Genomic DNA, 17,180 nt, shown 5'->3' with positions numbered 1-17,180 from the left:
GTCACACTGTGCTGCTGTCATGGGACCACACATGGAGCGGAGCACTGGAGTTTAAACAGAATCCCTTTTAAGCTTCCCAGCCCCAGTTTTATGCTCCCTTCCCCACCTTGGCTTCTGAGCCCTAACATGAAAAATGAAGAGAGAGCAGTAAAACTCACCCAAGTTCCTTCCAGTTTTGCCTCCAAAGTGCATCGGCCCCTGCCAGTGACCAAAGGCCCCACTCTGCCCCCTGTCCAGAGCCCACCCCCGTGACACCTGTCAGGTACCCCTGGCCCCACCCTGTCCATCTGAACCAGGCAAACCTCCCGGGCAGGCTTCGTGCTGCAGTACTCAGTGGACCACAGCGAGGAATGGAGGGACGTGTTCATCAGCTCCAGCGAGCGAGCCTTCAAGCTGGACAGTCTCAAGTGTGGCACATGGTACAAGGTGAAGCTGGCCGCCAAGAACAGTGTGGGCTCCGGGCGCATCAGCGAGATCATCGAGGCCAAGACCCACGGGCGGGGTGAGACCTGATGACTGGTGTGGGGAGAGGTGTGCCCAGGGAGGAGGAGGAGTTGGGGGAGAAAAGCTCAGGACAGTGGGTAGAAGATGTCTGGGTAGGGACAGAGGGTGCCGGGAAGCAAGAAGCTAAAGGGAGAGACAACCTAATTCCCATCACTGCAACATCTGGACAAATCACTGTAGGAAAAACCGGTCCGACTTTCCTACTGGGGGTGGCAGATGGTTATTACTTCTCTTCCTTCTCCTTGCATCTCTCTTCCTTCTTTGCTGAAGCCTTCTCTCCAGGTCCTTCCCTCCTGTCCTCCTCCTCAGTTCCCCGGGGTCAACCACTGACCCTCCTGGAGCCACTGCAGCCTCGGGTGCCCCCAGGGAACACTTTCCAGCCCAGATGGATGCGTCCCCTCCCCCGCAGTCTCTCTAACTTCTCTCTCTCCCCTTCTGGCCCCCAGAGCCCTCCTTCAGCAAAGACCAACATCTCTTCACCCACATCAACTCCACACATGCTCGGCTTAATCTGCAGGGCTGGAACAACGGGGGCTGCCCTATCACAGCCATTGGACTGGAGTACCGGCCCAAGGGCACCTGGGCCTGGCAGGGCCTCCGGGCCAACACCTCTGGGGAGGTATTTCTGACCGAGCTGCGAGAGGCCACATGGTATGAGCTACGCATGAGGGCTTGCAACAGCGCTGGCTGCGGCAACAAGACAGCCCAGTTCGCCACTCTGGACTACGATGGCAGTGAGTCAGAGAGGGTGGGAGGGAGCAGCACAGATGCTGGAGCAAGGTGCTGCCGGGGAAGCTGGCAGAGAGGCAGGCACATAAAGAGAGAGACAAATAGATCAGCAGGACTACAGTCAGGAGGAAAACTGACAGGTGGATAAGCAGGCAAAAGAAGCCGCAAATTGGTAGGCAGATGCACTAGTGATCGATAGAGACAGACAGGCAGACAAGGTTATAACACTAAAGACAGAGAGTCTTTGAAGGCTTGAGCCTTGCCGTCCATTACTTCAGAGATGGAGAGAGAGGTAGGGACTCAGCTGCCGTCCTGCCCTCGAAGAACCGTCTCCTGATACGGTGTATTAGGCAGGATGGGAGAGCCTGTGCTGCAGTTACAGAGACACATGAGAAGTTCCATGGCTGAATCCAAAATATTTGTTTCTTGCTCTCATAAAATGTCATGAGGGTTGCCTGGCCACCATCTTTTAGTTCTGTCATCTTGAACCTGTAACCTCCAAGATCACCAAAAAGAGAGATAGAAAAGGCACACAAATTCTTAATTGCCTTGGCCAGGAGGTGGTACTCATGACTTCTGTTCACATTCTGTGGTTCCGAACTAGTCACATGGGCCCCAACTGGTGTGGTTCAGTGGACTGGGCATCATCCCACAAACCAGAAGGTCACCAGTTCAATTCCCAGTAGGGCACATGCCTGGACTGCAGGCCAGATCCCTGATTGGGGGCATGTGAGAGGCAACTGATCAAGTCTGCATCTCTCTCTCCCTTCCTCTCTCTCTAAAAATAAATAAAATATTTTTTAAAAAAGAACTAGTCACATGGTTCTACTCTAACTGCGCAGAAGCTGGGAAATATAGATGAGCACATGGATATTTGGTGAGCACTAACTGGGATCTGCCACATGGGGACACCTCGCACAATGCATGTACACACATATGCATATATATGTACACACACATGCACAAACTCGTACATTTAAAGGTTCACAGAAGGCTACATTCATAGGGACCTGATGTCACAAGCTAAATTAAGTCTACTTATGTGTTAAGGAAACAGAATGAAGTGGCATCAGAAGGGCATGGGCTCAAACAGGAAAGGCTTCATGAAGGAGATGTCTCATAGGTGAGGCTTTGAAACATGCAAAGATCAGGGCTTGGCAGAGGGCTGTCAGCAGGAGACTGTATTGTTGCCTCCCTAGAGGAACCCAAGGCTGGCAAATACTGCCCATGGGAAGGGGAACTCCAACAGGCAGGAGACTCTCTGAGAGACTTCAGGATAATTTTAAAACAGGCCCAGGAAGTCACTGATATAAAAACATAGTGTAAAAACTACCCAGTTGTTCCTGGCTGTCCTGATGGGACCAGAATTTGTGGGAGCAGAGGGGAAGGGAGGAGCTCTGCACCAGGAAGTGGAGGTCAGAGTGAGAGCAAAGACAGCAAGGAAGGTCAAAGGACTCTCCCACCCAACTCATAAGGAACAGCTGACTCCCTTCTTCACCCCCATTCAGGCACCATCCCTCCCATCAAGTCTGCTCAAGGTGAGGGGGATGATGTGAAGAAGCTGTTCACTATCGGCTGCCCGGTCATCCTGGCCACGCTGGGCGTGGCTCTGCTCTTCATTGTACGAAAGAAGAGGAAGGAGAAGCGGCTGAAGCGACTTCGAGGTGGGGGAGTTTCCTTCCTGTGGGCTTCCTGGGTGGAAGTGTTGACCCTGTGCCCCACTGGCCACCTACCACTGGCTCACAGCCCCATCTGGACAAGAGAGTACCTGTGTTCCCTTGAAAGGCGAGCTGCCACTTCAACCTTCTAAAACCTCCCTAGTGTTCACTGCTCCCTCCAATATGTCCCAGGACTTTGTGCCTGTCCTAACCAGGGCTGACTTCTAGAGGTTCACATTGGTAAAGCCATACTGTTTATTAAAAGATGTAAACATTTCCATGTTGATTGGTAAATAGATGTTGCTCCCTGCACCCTGGGTGTGCCATTCTCTCACACAGGATTACTGTGACTTTCCTAGGACCAAGCTGCTACTGAGTATGCCTGCAGGTGTTCTCTAAGGTCTTGCTCAGTTCTGACTGGAGAGCTTCCATGCCACAACAGTTTTTAAAAATTTTGATTACCATCCCCAGTCCCAACACTAAATAGTGCAGTCTAACATGAATGGTCTGATTTGCCTTGATTTGTACAGTATCTGGCACTTACTAGTTGCTTAATAAATGTTTATCACTCATTTGGAAAACATTTATTGAGTATCTCCTGTATTATAGATATGCCAGACATAGGAGATAAAAAGATAAATGAAGAAGGGACAATCCATGCCCTTACAGTTTATGGTTTCATTTGAGAAGCCAGGGCACAATAGTAGCACAGAAGAATAACACTGCTTATGGTTTAGGAGTTAGATGAATGGATGAATAAATAGTTCAAAGGATAATTGTGATGGTTATTGGACAGATGGTTGAATAGATTAATGGATTGATGATTGAATGAATGACTGGTTAGATGGTTGGGTGGATGGTTAGATGATTGATTGAATGGTTGGGTGGAAGGATGTATAGATGGAAAGATGGTTGAACAAAAGGTTTGATGGATAGACAGTTGAATGGATCAGTGGTTGTATGCACAGATGGATGGAAGAGTGTATGGATGGATGGATGAATGAATAGGTGGATGCATGGATGGGTAGGTGGTTGGATGGGTGAATGGATGGTTAGATAGATTAATGGTTGAATGGATGCTTGGATGTATAGATGTATATTTGGATGGATAGGTGGGTGATAGGATGGAGAGATGGTTAGAAGTTAAATGAATAGATAGATGAATGGATGATTGGATGAATGGTTGAATAGATGAATGTGTAATTGGATATATGATGGGAGAGATAGTTGGGTGAGTGGGTGGGTGAATAGATGGAAGGTTGGGTAGTTAAACTGGTGGACGATGGATAAATAGCTGGATGGTTGAGTAGATGAGTGCATGAAGAGCTGGATGGGTAGACTGACAGATGTTTGGATCAATAATGAATGAGTGAATGAATGAATGGCAGTTGGATGCTTGGATACATGCATGCAACTAGATTCACTCATACAGTTCATTCTCAGTTATCAGGAGGTCTAATGGATTAACCAGGACCTTTTCTTCTCTCTCACCAATTTCTAATCTGAGAGTCCTAATCCTGTTCAAAGCCCCTCTGAAACAAAGCAGGGACCCCCAAAACCACCCATGGAATTTTTAGAGAATAGATGCCCTAGAGGAAGAGGTGAAGCCTCTTCAGTTGATAGCCATCTGGGGCTGTCAACTGACCACCCTTACTTCCTCCTCCACTCCCCCCTCTCCCTAACAGATAACTAAGGATAGACCCACCATTGGTGCAAGTTTTCTGCCGGGTCTGGTGTCTTGTTCAATTAGAGTCAATTCAGGAAGCAAATGGGGCTCTTTATATACCCTCTCCTTTAGGAAGGACCTTCCTATTAGATAAAAGTCTGAGAAAAGGAAAACAGACCTGAGCCAAATCCTGAATAGAAGCAGTGAGACCTTATCATGTTTTGGACTGTTTTAGAGGCCCCTACATTTCTTTGTCTTCCTCCCAGAAAACCAGCCTTGGCCCCAGTTTAGGCAATTTTCCCACCTTGTCCCATGTCTTTTCCAATTTTCATCCTACTCAAACCCCATTCTCACCCAGCCCCTCTCTCTACTGTTTTGCAGATGCAAAGAGTTTGGCAGAAATGTTAATAAGGTGGGTTTCATATAGCTGCTTCTTCTCTCTTCACCCCCTGCAGGGGACAAGATTCTAAGACCCCACTGGGTTTTTTGCAAAACTTTCTCCCCTAACCCCTCATGGCTCCTGAGTCACCCACCTCTAACCCTTCTCCCCACAGCAAGAACAACCGAAGCTTTGACACCCCTGTGAAGGGACCACCCCAGGGCCCACGGCTACACATTGACATTCCCAGGGTCCAGCTGCTAATCGAGGACAAGGAGGGCATCAAGCAGCTGGGTGAGTAACAGGTGCCACAAGTTCTCTGTCCTGTTCTGAGTGTGCTTCTCCAGGCCACAACACACAAAAGGCAATACCAGCCCTCATGGCAGGGCCTAGGGTTCTAAGTGAAGCCCTGGTGACAATTCGACAGCCTCAAATGCATCACACCTTCTCTCAAGGGCTGTTTCTTTCTCTGTCTAAGGGAGAATTATGCTGGCCTTTCTAGATCTCACCACTGGATAAAGACAAAGAGAAATTTGGGAGTTAAAGATGGTCTCCAAAAGAAAGGAGTCTCACTGACTGTTCTTCTTCCACCAGGAGATGACAAGGCCACCATCCCAGTGGCAGATGCTGAGTTCAGCCAAGCTGTCAACCCACAGAGTTTCTGTACCGGTGTCTCCTTGCACCACCCAGCCCTCATCCAGAGCACAGGACCCCTCATCGATATGTCTGATATCCGGCCAGGCACCAGTATGCATTATCCCTAGGGAGACAGCCCTCCTTCCACACAGTGTGTCTTGGACACAGCATGGGGCGTAGGTGATTTTTTAAAAAATTAAAAGAAGGAAAGAACATCATGGAAGAATGGAAAGAGCACTGGAGTTAGAGTCTGGACACCTTGATTACAAACTAAATAACTCTGACCTTGGGCATATAACTGACCTTATACCTCTGGGCCTCAGTTTCCTTACCTAGAAATGTAGAAGGGGTTGGCTGTTCTTGCCCTAGTCCAGGGCCTTCTGCCTCTAACATTTTGGACATAGTAATGGAATACATCAAGCACTGTAGGGATGCACAGTCAGGACGCAGTAGGAGTAGAGGTGACATTCTTCCCAGGCTGGAGGAAATCATGGGGTGGGTGGAGAAGACCAGGATGTTGCCCACTGCCCCCATATGCCTAGACACTCTTGCTCCTCTCCTCCAGCCCCAGTTGATGTGGTCAGGAAAGGCAGCACACTCAGCATTCCCAAGCGAGTTCTGTGGCTGCTTCTGCCTCCTCTCTTGCTCCCCACTGCCCTCTGCCCAAGCCCAAGTGCCCTCACTTGGCATGTGCTAGCTCTTGCTTCCTCTGTGTAGACCCGGTGTCCAGGAAGAATGTAAAGTCAGCCCACAGTACTCGGAACCGGTACTCAAGCCAGTGGACTCTGACCAAGTGCCAGGCCTCCACACCCGCCCGCACCCTTACCTCTGACTGGCGCACCGTGGGCTCTCAGCATGGTGTCACGGTCACTGAGAGTGACAGCTACAGCGCAAGTCTCTCCCAGGACACAGGTGAGACCAGGACCCAGCCTGTGTCCTGCTCGCTCTCCTCCGCTCCCCCATCATCCAGCTTCACCTTTCATTTTCCCAACTCCTATCCACCAGCCTGTGGGGTCCAAAACACAACTCAGTTTTATTTCCAGCTGCCCACCGACTCACTGGTGGTTATGGCAAAACCACTGGATCTCACTGAGCTCTGCCTGGTCAAAGATTTTATTTTGCTCTCCCCCCAAATGTCAGAGAAAATAGTACGCACGATGTTTGTTGGAGAAAGGGCTGAGTGTTCCAGGCATTTGCTTGTTTTCAAGAATGAAAGGTGTTTGCCCTTCATTAGCCAAAGACCCCAATTCTACCACCGCTGCTATCTTCACAGTGGGAGAGCAGGATCTTCTGAACCTGGTACATCTGTGGCCAGGCTTTCCGGTGGCTGCAGAGGTTGCAGCAGGGGAACTGGTCAGTCTGGTCTCATTTACACTCTTCTCCCACAACCCACTTACTTCCTCTTAACACTATGCCTTCCATCTCCCCAGACAAAGGACGGAACAGCATGGTGTCCACTGAGAGTGCCTCTTCTACCTATGAGGAGCTGGCCCGGGCCTATGAGCATGCCAAGCTGGAGGAGCAGCTGCAGCATGCCAAGTTCGAGATCACTGAGTGCTTCATCTCTGACAGCTCCTCTGACCAGATGACCACAGGCACCAATGAGAATGCCGACAGCATGACATCCATGAGCACACCCTCGGAGCCCGGCATCTGCCGCTTCACTGCCTCCCCACCCAAGCCCCAGGATGCAGACCGGGGCAAAAACGTGGCTGTGCCCATCCCTCACCGGGCCAACAAGAGTGAGTGCCCAGACCACCTCTCCTTTGTCTCCCCTGCTCCCGAATCCCATGAGCCCTGGCTAGGCCTAGCCCTAACAGTACCCGGATCCTGCCAGCACAGCCCAGCACAGCCCAGCAGGGCTCCTTGGCCGTGTGGGGTAGTGCAAAGAACAAGGACTTGGGAGCAAACAGATCAGGGTCCACATCCTGGTTCAACCTTTTAATATCTCTGTGACCTTGGGCAAGTCATTTAACCTCTCTGGTCTTAACTTTCTCACTTGTAAAAATGCAAATGATAACGTATACTTTTCATTGCTACAACAGGCACAAGAAATAATATACATGCCTGGCACATAGCAGGTTCTCATTAAGTAGTGATCATTCCCTTAATCTGAAGCTATGCCAAGATGGAAAGAGATCCCTATCGGGTCAACTGTCCCATGGTTACTGGTCTCAATGCTGTTTGAACTTAATTCAGGCCCAAAGGACCAATCCTGACAGCTCAGCCCATGGAGGCTGGACCTCCTAGGGGGCAGTGACCTAGCCTGACTGGGAACCATCTCACTCCAGGGACCTAGCCAGAGCATATGCCCCTTGGGTTTGGTGAGGTAGGTCTAAGATAACCAAGGGGTATAGGAGGGGGAGCGCCTCTGCGCATGCTGGGGTCACAGCATTCAAGGCCCAGGCTGTCAAACTATTAGTATGGTCTCCTCAGTACTGGCCTTGTTAAGTGACCACGCTAACCTCAGGGGCTCAGGGTCATCTGGAGAAGAGCCTGGGATAACAGAAATACAAAGATTTAGGAGACTAGCAGCCCTGAATGATGTGCCCAGCCCCTTCTGTGTGAATTTGGGCAAATTACTTAATCTTTCTGAATCTCAGTTTTGTCACTTGCAAAATGCAGATAGCCTTGGGGGAATGGGAGGCACTGAACGAGATCATCTAAGTAAAGTACCTGGCATGGTCAACAGGATGGAGGCACGTGCACAGGGGAGGGTCCCCAGAACAGAGGGATCAGGGTAGGGGAGAGTTTAAGAAATTAAGAACATTCCACCTGAAGAAGAGGGGACCGGGGAGAGAAAGGGAGACATGTAGCTGATAGCTAATTTCAGACATCTGAAAGGCAGCGTGGGAAAGAGGGAGAGGCCTTGCTTTGTGGGTCCTCAAAGGGTAGAAGCACGTTCAATGAGGAAGTGTCAGGGAGTGACAGTCCTTTTCTTCTCAAGGTTAAAAAGCTTTATAGTAGCCAGACCTATTAGGAAGTTCTGGTCTCCAGAAGTGAGCTCTCTGACAGCTAAAGCTAAACCATTTATCGTAATCATTCAACAGTAAGGATCGGTTTATTGAGCAACCGCTGTGTGTACCAGCCATGTGTTGAGGAAATTTCCATGCTTTATCTTATTCACCACTCATAGCAATCCTGTAGGGACATGTGATTATCCCCATTTCACAGATATGGATACTGACTCAGAGAGGTCAACTCCTTACTGCCCAGCCTGTGGAGGGCCAGGTCAGGAAGAATACTGAGGGGCAGGGAGTTGGTTAACAGCTGGTTCCCAGAGGCCTCTGCCTCTCATGTCCTCTACTTCTGTGATTCCAGGTGACTACTGTAACCTGCCCCTGTATGCCAAGTCAGAGGCCTTCTTCCGAAAGGCAGATGGGCGTGAGCCCTGTCCCGTGGTTCCACCCCGAGAGGCCTCCATCCGGAACCTGGCTCGAAGCTATCACACCCAGGCTCGCCACCTGACTCTGGACCCTGCCGGCAAGCCCTTGGGCCTTCCACACCCAGGAGCCCCTGCTGCTGCTTCCACAGCCACCTTACCTCAGAGGACTCTGGCCATGCCAGCCCCCCCAGCTGGAACGGCCCCCACCGCACCCGGTCCCACCCCCGCTGAGCCCCCTGCTGCACCCAGCACTGCCCCTCCTGCCCCCAACACTGAGCCTCTGCGGGCTGGGGGCCCACACACCAAAATGGGGGGCTCTAGGGACTCACTTCTCGAGATGAGCACGTCGGGGGTAGGGAGGCCTCAGAAGCAAGGGGCTGGGGCCTACTCCAAGTCCTATACCCTGGTATAGGGCACAGCAAGAAGCAGCCCTCCGTGTGGACTTGTCTGCACCTCCAGCCCTCAAACACCAACTTGGCTGTTTTCCTGCATTATTTATATTAAACCGACAGTCAGAAACCAACCAACAATGAAAAAAAAACAAGTCATGAATGCTTGTACATAGAACTCTTTTGTACAAATGAAACTATTTTCTTCTTCTCCATGGAGCCAGGGCACAAAGAATTTGACAGTAGAAGTCACCCTCTCACCCCACAAAATACGCGTGGAGAGATATATACATATATAGAGAAGCAGGAACATATCAACAAGCTATATATCTATATATTTCTCTCAACCTTATTTTGAGACACAGGCACAAAGACTCAGCAATTTTTCCCTCCCTGTTTCCTTCCTTCTAATCTCTAGGTGATTTTGACTAAGACCAAAATCCCAACTCAGAGACACTGCATGCAATTTTAATGTTCCAAGAAAAGCAGGAGTTGCTTCAATTTGCAGATGCTTATGTGTAATACCTTTTTCTATGAAAAAAAGACGCAGCGCCGTGTGCAATAAAAGTTATGTTTCTATATGGTGGCTTTTTCCCATTTGCTAAGGGCAGAAGTGGAGGGAAGAAGGAAAGACCCTTTACCAGGCCATCATTTCTCATGGAGAGATTTTGAGAAACCTGGGCTCCAGTTCAGCACATTAAGGTTTTTAAAATGCTTTCAGTTAGCCTAGGGGCATCCTTGAGCACCCGTTCTGATCCCAGATCTATGCTGGGCACTAATGGGGACCAGCTATGTGGCTTTCAGCAAGCTCCAAAACCCCCCTAAGACCCAGTTTCCTTATCTATCGATATAAAATGAGTCAACCTTGGTGAGAGCTCCGGGGAGCCTGGTATGAAGGCCAGGGGTGTCTACCGGCTTCTCTCCTCCAGGAGAATACAGCATAGCCAGGGGAGCAAAGCTGTGCAAAACCACCAGAGAGCAGTTCGATTATGTGAGAGGTTCCTGTGAACTAGGAGGGGAAGAAGAGATTATATATACCCCGGGGGTGGGGCCAGAGGTCAGAGGTGAAAAGGTCTCCTGGAGAAGGGGGAATGGAGCTCAGCCAAGAGAAGCAGACCAGAGTCCAACTTCACCTGGTGTCAGAGGAGACGGCAATTAGATTGCCAGGTAGAAAGAAAGGCGCCCCTTTGTGATGAGAGCGTTAAGAGCCACAGCACAGTGGGGTAGCATATGAGCTGGGCCTCCAAGCACATGCAGGTTTGACGAGGCAGAGAGAAAGACCCAGGAGACTAGTGAAAGCCCAGGGCCATGAACTTTGTGGTCTCAGAGAACCTCCCTCTACCTCAGGTGAAAAAAAAAGGTGTACCTAAGAAGTATTGTGTTGGTCAAAGGGTCCATTACATTTTTTTTTCCATAAAATAAAAGACAGTTTTTATTTTCACCAGTAACTTTATTGATTTGGGCATTTTGAGTATTTTAGCTATCTCTCACTATTGGCTTCTAGTGGGTAGAGGCCAGGGGTGCTGCTAAACATCTTCCAATGCATAAGACAGACCCACAGCAAAGAATTATTTGGCCAAATTGTCAGTAATACCAAAAAAACTCGCAAACCACTTTTGACACATTTGGTCAGTCACAGCACCTTCTCCATACACTGCACAAATATTTTTTTTTTCTTTTTTTTTCATTTCAGTTACATTTTTACCTTTCTTGAAGTAATAAAGTATAATATGCCAAAAATGTTATTTTTCTTCCATCTTCAATATTAAAATGGCTGCACAAAAATTCATCAATTTCGGTAAGTTTTTTTTTTAAGTATATTTTATTGATTATGGTGTTACAGTAGTTCCAATTTTTGCCCCTTTGCTCCCCTCTGCCCAGCACCCCACTTCCCTCCAGCAATCCCGTCCCTCTTAGTTCATGTCCATGGGTCATGCATATAAGTTCTTTGGCTTCACCCTTTCCTATATTATTCTTAACTTTCCCCTGTCTATTTTGCACCAAAGAATTACGTTTCTTAATCCCTGTACCATCTTCCCATTTTTCCCCTCCCTCTCCCAGCTGATAACCCTCCAAATGATCCCCATACCTATGATTCTGTTCCTATTCTGCTTTGCTTAGTTGGATTTTGTTTTTATTTTTTAGATTCAGTTGTTGATAGTTGTGAGTTTGTTGTCATTTTAATGTTCATAGTTTTGATCTTCTTTTTCTTAAATAACTTCCTTTAACATTTCATCTAATAATGGCTTGATAATGATGAACTCCTTTAGCTTTACCTTGTCTCAGAAGCACTTCATCTGCCCTTCCATTCTAATGATAGCTTTGTTGGGTAGAGTAATCCTGGTTGCAGGTTGCCTTTCATCACATTGAATACTGCTTACCAGTCCCTTCCTGCCTGCAAAGTGTCCTCTGAGAAATCAGCTGATAGTCCTATAGGCACCCCCGTCCCCTGTAGGCAACACTCTCCCTCTCTCTTGCTGCCCCTAGGACTCTGTCTTTATCTTTCACCTTTGGCATCTCAGTCATGATGCATCCTGGTGTGGTCCCCTCTGGGTCCAGCTTGTCCGGGACCCTCCGTGCTTCCTGGACCTGTATGTCCATCTCCTTCACAAAATTTGAGAAGTTTTACTCATTTTTTTTTCAATTCTTGCTTCCTCATTCCGCGCTGGTTGACTGTTTTTTTCTTCCTTATGTTCCAAATCATTGATTTGAATCCCAGTTTTGTTCCCGTCACCATTGGTTTTGTGTGAATTTTCCTTCATTTCACTTAGCATACCTTTCACTTCTCTTATGCCTTTGCTGTACTCAAGGATATCCATCAAGCCTGTGATATCTTTATCACCAGTGTTTTGAATTCTGCATCTGTAAGGTTGTCTATCTCCTCATCTGTGACGTTGGCTATCTCCTCGTCACTTAGTTCTCCCACTGGAACCTTGATCCGTTTCCCCTTTTGGGCCATCCTTCTCTGTCCCCTCATTCTGACAGGCTCCTGTGTTTGTTTGCCTCTGTGTCCCAGGCAGAGCTGTCAGTCCTGTTACATTGTAAAGGACAGAGCCTTAGGGATTCCTCAGTGCAGAGTGACCTGTTTTACCACGTTGTGGCGGTGTATTTGGGGGAGGGATCCAAGAGGAAACAATGCCGCCTGCCCAGCACTCGCCCCTTTTCCAGGCACCTCTCCCATTTCCCTTCCGCACTGGACTGGCACATCTCTAGCTGCTGCCCTGGTCGTCATTCCCAGAGTGGGTGGGTCCGCGGATGTTCTAGGACAGTGGGGGCCCTTTAAACAAGTGGACTCAGCTGAGAGACCAGCAGTTTCTGCCTCCATCCCAGCCCCCACTGGTTTGCACAGTCAGAAGCAATGAGGCTTAATTTTCCCTGGTGCTGGGACCGTGAGCTTCGAGGGCCGGTGAGGAGCTGGGAGCACTCCCCAGGTGTGCCTCCCAACTTTTTAAAATGTGACTGCGCTTTCTGCCAGCCTGCTGCTGCTGCTGCTGCCACCACACCACGTTCTCTCCGCCCCATCTCCACCCCTCCTACCTGTCTGGATGAGTGTTTCTTCTTTATATCTTTGTTTGCTGGACTTCCATGTTTTCTAGAACTTCTGGCTGTCTCTAGTTTTGAGGTAGTTGTACTCCTTCTTAGTTGTGGAGGGAGATGCAGCATGTCTGTCTACGCCTCCATCTTGGCCGGAAGTCAGTAAGTTTGTTTTTTTTAATGCATACTGATATGACAGCTGTCACAATACAATCTAACAAAATTGTTTCGAATGAAGTTATAGACAACTAAGTACTACTAGAGCCACCGTATGAAAAAAAAACGTAACAGACTTTTTGGCGAACCCAATACAAGGGCGTTCCTGAGTTCTGCACCCCCAGTCTAGGCTGAGTTGTGCGTCGGGAATGTGGAAGGACGGTGAGTCTGGGACCTGCTGTTGCTCCACAGCTGAGAGAAGGAACTGGGTGGGAACCAAGGGTTGGGGAGGAAGAGAGGGGCTTGTACTCAGTGAAGGCCGTATACCTGAAATGCATGACTTTTAATAGAAGAACTTTCCAAAAAGGAGCTCATTCCATAAACCTTCCCTGAGCACCCAGCGATTTCGGGACGTTGCAAGATAAGGGGTCAGTGTAACAGAGGAGGGAGTAGAGATGATGTGCTCCTTGGTGACTCCTGGGCCTCTGGGGAAACTCTATCGAAGGCCCCACACTCAGGACCCACCCAGAGAACCAGCTCCTGGAGTTAATGAGAATAATGAGAACAAGGCAAAGCATTTCAGACACGTGAATACAGCTCAGCCTCATTCCATCCTGGGAGGATGGGATCTGCAGGTTGCCTCCCAAACTGCAAGCACAGTGATCAGGCCTGGGAGTTCTTCCCAGAACTTGGTTTAGAGAGCCCCCACCCCCACATGCTGGACACTGGGGAAAACAAATGCAAATCAGCCCAAGTCCAGCCAACACAAGAGGGTGAACAAATCCCCAGAAGCTAGACTAGAATGGAGCCACCTGCCTGAGGACAGCAAAGGAGAACCGACCCTGTTGTGAAAACACATCAAAGAGCCCTGTGGTGCATGCCAGGTGCTGAGCAGAACACTCTCCTTGCATTGGCACATGCCACCTCCTGGCAGCTTTGGGAGGTAAACATCACAACCTCCATCTGAAAAGTGAGAAAGCTGGAGCTCTGGAGAGCTGAGAACTCATCCAAGGTTAGAGGAGCAGGGCGAGGTGGAGGCAAGAGTCAAACTCGAGTGATTCCTTAACCATGAACCAATACTGCCTTGTGTTTCTCTGTTCAGAGGTTGAGTTTCCGTTCTGTCCTGAGGATGTTGCCTGGCGAAGAGTTCCAGGATGATGTGAGCCAGCTGCACTTGCGGGCAGAAAGGCAGTTGGTGTGAAACTGTTCGTGACTGATTCAGTAAAGTGAGCCACTCTGCTGGGCTCTGATGCTGTACTTGACTCTGGAGAGGGACAGTGATAGGAGGAAGGGATTCAGCTCTGGGGAGCTGTGGAGAAGGCCTGGGACCTGAGGGGGACCATGTAGGAAGAGAAGGATATGGAGAGGCAACAGAGAGGCAAAATTTGAGCCAGTATAACTTGTGTTGAGCGAAGCTGGCCCCTTACTATAAAATTCAGACATATTTGTGCAAAATCCTCACATCTTTATGTTCTAATAATCTCTAACCTCTATTACGTTCTTGAGCAGAACCACAAACCTGCCCGTTTAAATTGTACCCAGAAGCTAATTCACAAATCAGCTAAACTTCTGCTCTTCCTCACTGAACTCTCTCTGGGCTATCACTATTTCAGATCTCCACTTTGTCCATCACAGACTAGGCCATCGTCTGGCTGTAGAACCTCAGTACTCAAGGTGCATTAGCATCCCCTAGGAGCTTGTTAGAAATGCAAAGTCTTGGACCTCACCCCAGACCCACTGGATCAGAATATGCAGTTTAGCAAAATCCACACAGGATTTGTATGCACATTCAAATTCAAGAAACCCTCTTCTAGAAGGCCTTTTGAGAAACCATGCCCCTGCTCCCCACCTCTACCAAAAAACAGAGCTATACTAGTGGGTCTCAAACTTAGCTGCACATCAGATTCACCTGAGAAGCTTGTTTAAAAAAAGCCAGATCTCACCAAACTCAACTGATTCACAATTTATGGGTGTGCAGCCCAGGCTATTTGTTTTTGGGTTTTATTTTTATTATGGTGAAAGATACCATTTTAACCTGTTTTTTTTTTTAAGATTTTATTTATTTTTAGAGGGAAGAGAAGGAGAAAGAGAGGGATAAAAACATCAGTGTTTGGTTACCTCTTGTGCGCCTCCAGTTGGGGACCTGGCCTGCAACCCAGGCATTTGCCCTGACTGGGAATCGAACCAGCGACCCTTTGGTTCACAGGCCAGTGCTCAATCCACTGAGCCACAGCAGCCAGAGTTAACTTTTTTTTTTAATAAGGGCTTTATTTAAATCCTGCTTTAGGGAGAGGGTTAGCATGTTTGTGGTTGTATATGAGGTAGTAGTAGCATGGTAAACAGAAGCAAGATTTTGCTCTTGATTTGAAATTTTGACTAGTTTAAAGAGATGTGTATAAATACCATGGGGACAAAGGATAAACTGTCCTGCTTTTTCTTGTTTTTGTCAAATTTTAACTTACTTTTTATTGAGGTATAATTGATAGTAACATATTAGCTTCAGGTATACAGCATAATGATCCAATATTTGTGTATATTGGGAAAAGGTCACCACAATAAGTCTAGTTAACATCTGTCACCATACATAGTTACAAAGAGTTTTTTTCTTGTAATGAGGATTTCTAAGATTTGTCTCTTAGCTTTCAAATATGCAATACAGTGTGACTAGTTATACTCACCACGCTGTACATTATATCACCATGACTTGTTTACTTTATATCTGGAAGTTTACACCTTTTAACCCCCTTCACCCATTTTTGCCCAACCTCAACCCCTTCCCCTGGCAACCAGCAATCTGTTCTCTATAACAATGAGCTTAGTTTTTCTTTTGCTTTTGTTTTCCTAATTGCACATGTAAGACCATGCAGTATATGTCTTTCTCTGTCTGACTTGTTTCACTCAGCATGATGCCCTTAAGTTCAATTCATGTTTTCAGAAATGGCAAGAATTTCTTCTTTTTTTATGGCTAAATACTATTTCATTGTGTTTATATACCACATCTTCTTTATCCACTCATCTATTGATGAACACTTAGGTTGCTTTCATATCTTGGCTATTGTAAATAATGCTGCTATGAAAATGGGGTGCAGATATTTTTTGAATTAAGTGTTTTCATTTTCTTTGGATAAATACCCAAAAGTGGGGTTGCTATATCAAATGGTAGTTGTGTTTTTCAATTTTCTGAGAAACATCCATACTATTTCCCACAGTGGCTGCACCAATCTGCACTCCCACCAACAGGGTTCTCTTTTCTCCGTGCCCTGGCCAGCACTTTTTTCTTTTTTTTTTTTTTTTTTTTTGCTTTTGTTTTTGTTTGTTTGTTTGTTTTGGCAATGGTCATTCAAACATGTATGAGGTAGTATCACATTGTGATTTTGATTTGCATGTCCCTGATGATCAGTGATGTTAAGCATCTTTTCAGGTACCTGTTAGCCATCTGTATGTCTTCTTTGGAAAAATGTCTACTCAGATCTTTTGCCCATTTTTAAATCCAATTGTTCTGGGTTTTTTCCTATTGAATTGTATGACTTCTTTATATATTATGAATATTAAACTCTTATCAGATGTATGATTTGCAAATATTTTCTCCCATTCAGTAGATTGTCTTTTCTTTTTTTTTTTTTTTTGGAACTTCAAAATTAAGCCCTTTATTTTTTAGTTGTCAGCAAAGGTCATTTTGGGTTCAGGCACATTGTAAAGTGTCAGGGGAAAAGTGGGTCAGTAGGAGACAGAAGCAGGGCTACCGGTGGTGCTCACCATTTCCTTAAGGGGAGGAGAATCGGCCACAGAACAGAATACTGTTGGTTTTGCTGTGCTGAATAAAGAAAAGGAAGGGGTGGTCAGCACAGAACCGGGGAGTGATTCTTGCACATCGAAGCATCATGATGGCAGCAGTGGCAGCTGCAGCCTCCGTGCCTTCCTCATTGACCTCCACAAGGACCTGTGCATGACCTTGGACAGAAACAGGTCTCTCGCGGATGACATTCCCAAAAAGTCTGCCCTGGCCTGCTCAAAGGCATCGGTCATGCCCAGAGAGCGAAGCACATCCTCCATGTCATAATTCTCCTCCAGCTTCTTCCTCTTGCCAGAACAGAACTAGCAGATATACACCAGTATCTGAACCAGCAGGGGCACAAAGGTCCTC

At 47.6% G+C, this 17,180-nt stretch overlaps 1 protein-coding gene across 1 annotated transcript in view; it reads left to right on the top strand.

Annotated features, from left to right (window-relative positions):
• The window catches only part of DSCAML1 (DS cell adhesion molecule like 1), a 96,703-nt gene extending 86,801 nt beyond the window's left edge, over positions 1-9,902 (top strand). Inside the window, exons 22-30 of the mRNA XM_090267348.1 lie at positions 314-502; positions 951-1,238; positions 2,742-2,897; positions 4,939-4,969; positions 5,112-5,230; positions 5,531-5,683; positions 6,290-6,484; positions 7,003-7,314; positions 8,894-9,902. Of these exons, the coding sequence (XP_090123474.1) occupies positions 314-502; positions 951-1,238; positions 2,742-2,897; positions 4,939-4,969; positions 5,112-5,230; positions 5,531-5,683; positions 6,290-6,484; positions 7,003-7,314; positions 8,894-9,369 (1,919 nt within the window). The 3' untranslated portion in view covers positions 9,370-9,902. The remainder of the gene's footprint in view (positions 1-313; positions 503-950; positions 1,239-2,741; positions 2,898-4,938; positions 4,970-5,111; positions 5,231-5,530; positions 5,684-6,289; positions 6,485-7,002; positions 7,315-8,893) is intronic.
• The last annotated feature ends 7,278 nt before the right edge of the window (positions 9,903-17,180 follow it).

This window comes from Furipterus horrens, unplaced genomic scaffold (assembly GCF_987537825.1).
Source record: "Furipterus horrens unplaced genomic scaffold, mFurHor1.1.pri manual_scaffold_2, whole genome shotgun sequence".
NCBI lineage: Eukaryota > Metazoa > Chordata > Mammalia > Chiroptera > Furipteridae > Furipterus > Furipterus horrens.
This window is presented reverse-complemented; position numbering and strand designations above follow the sequence as displayed.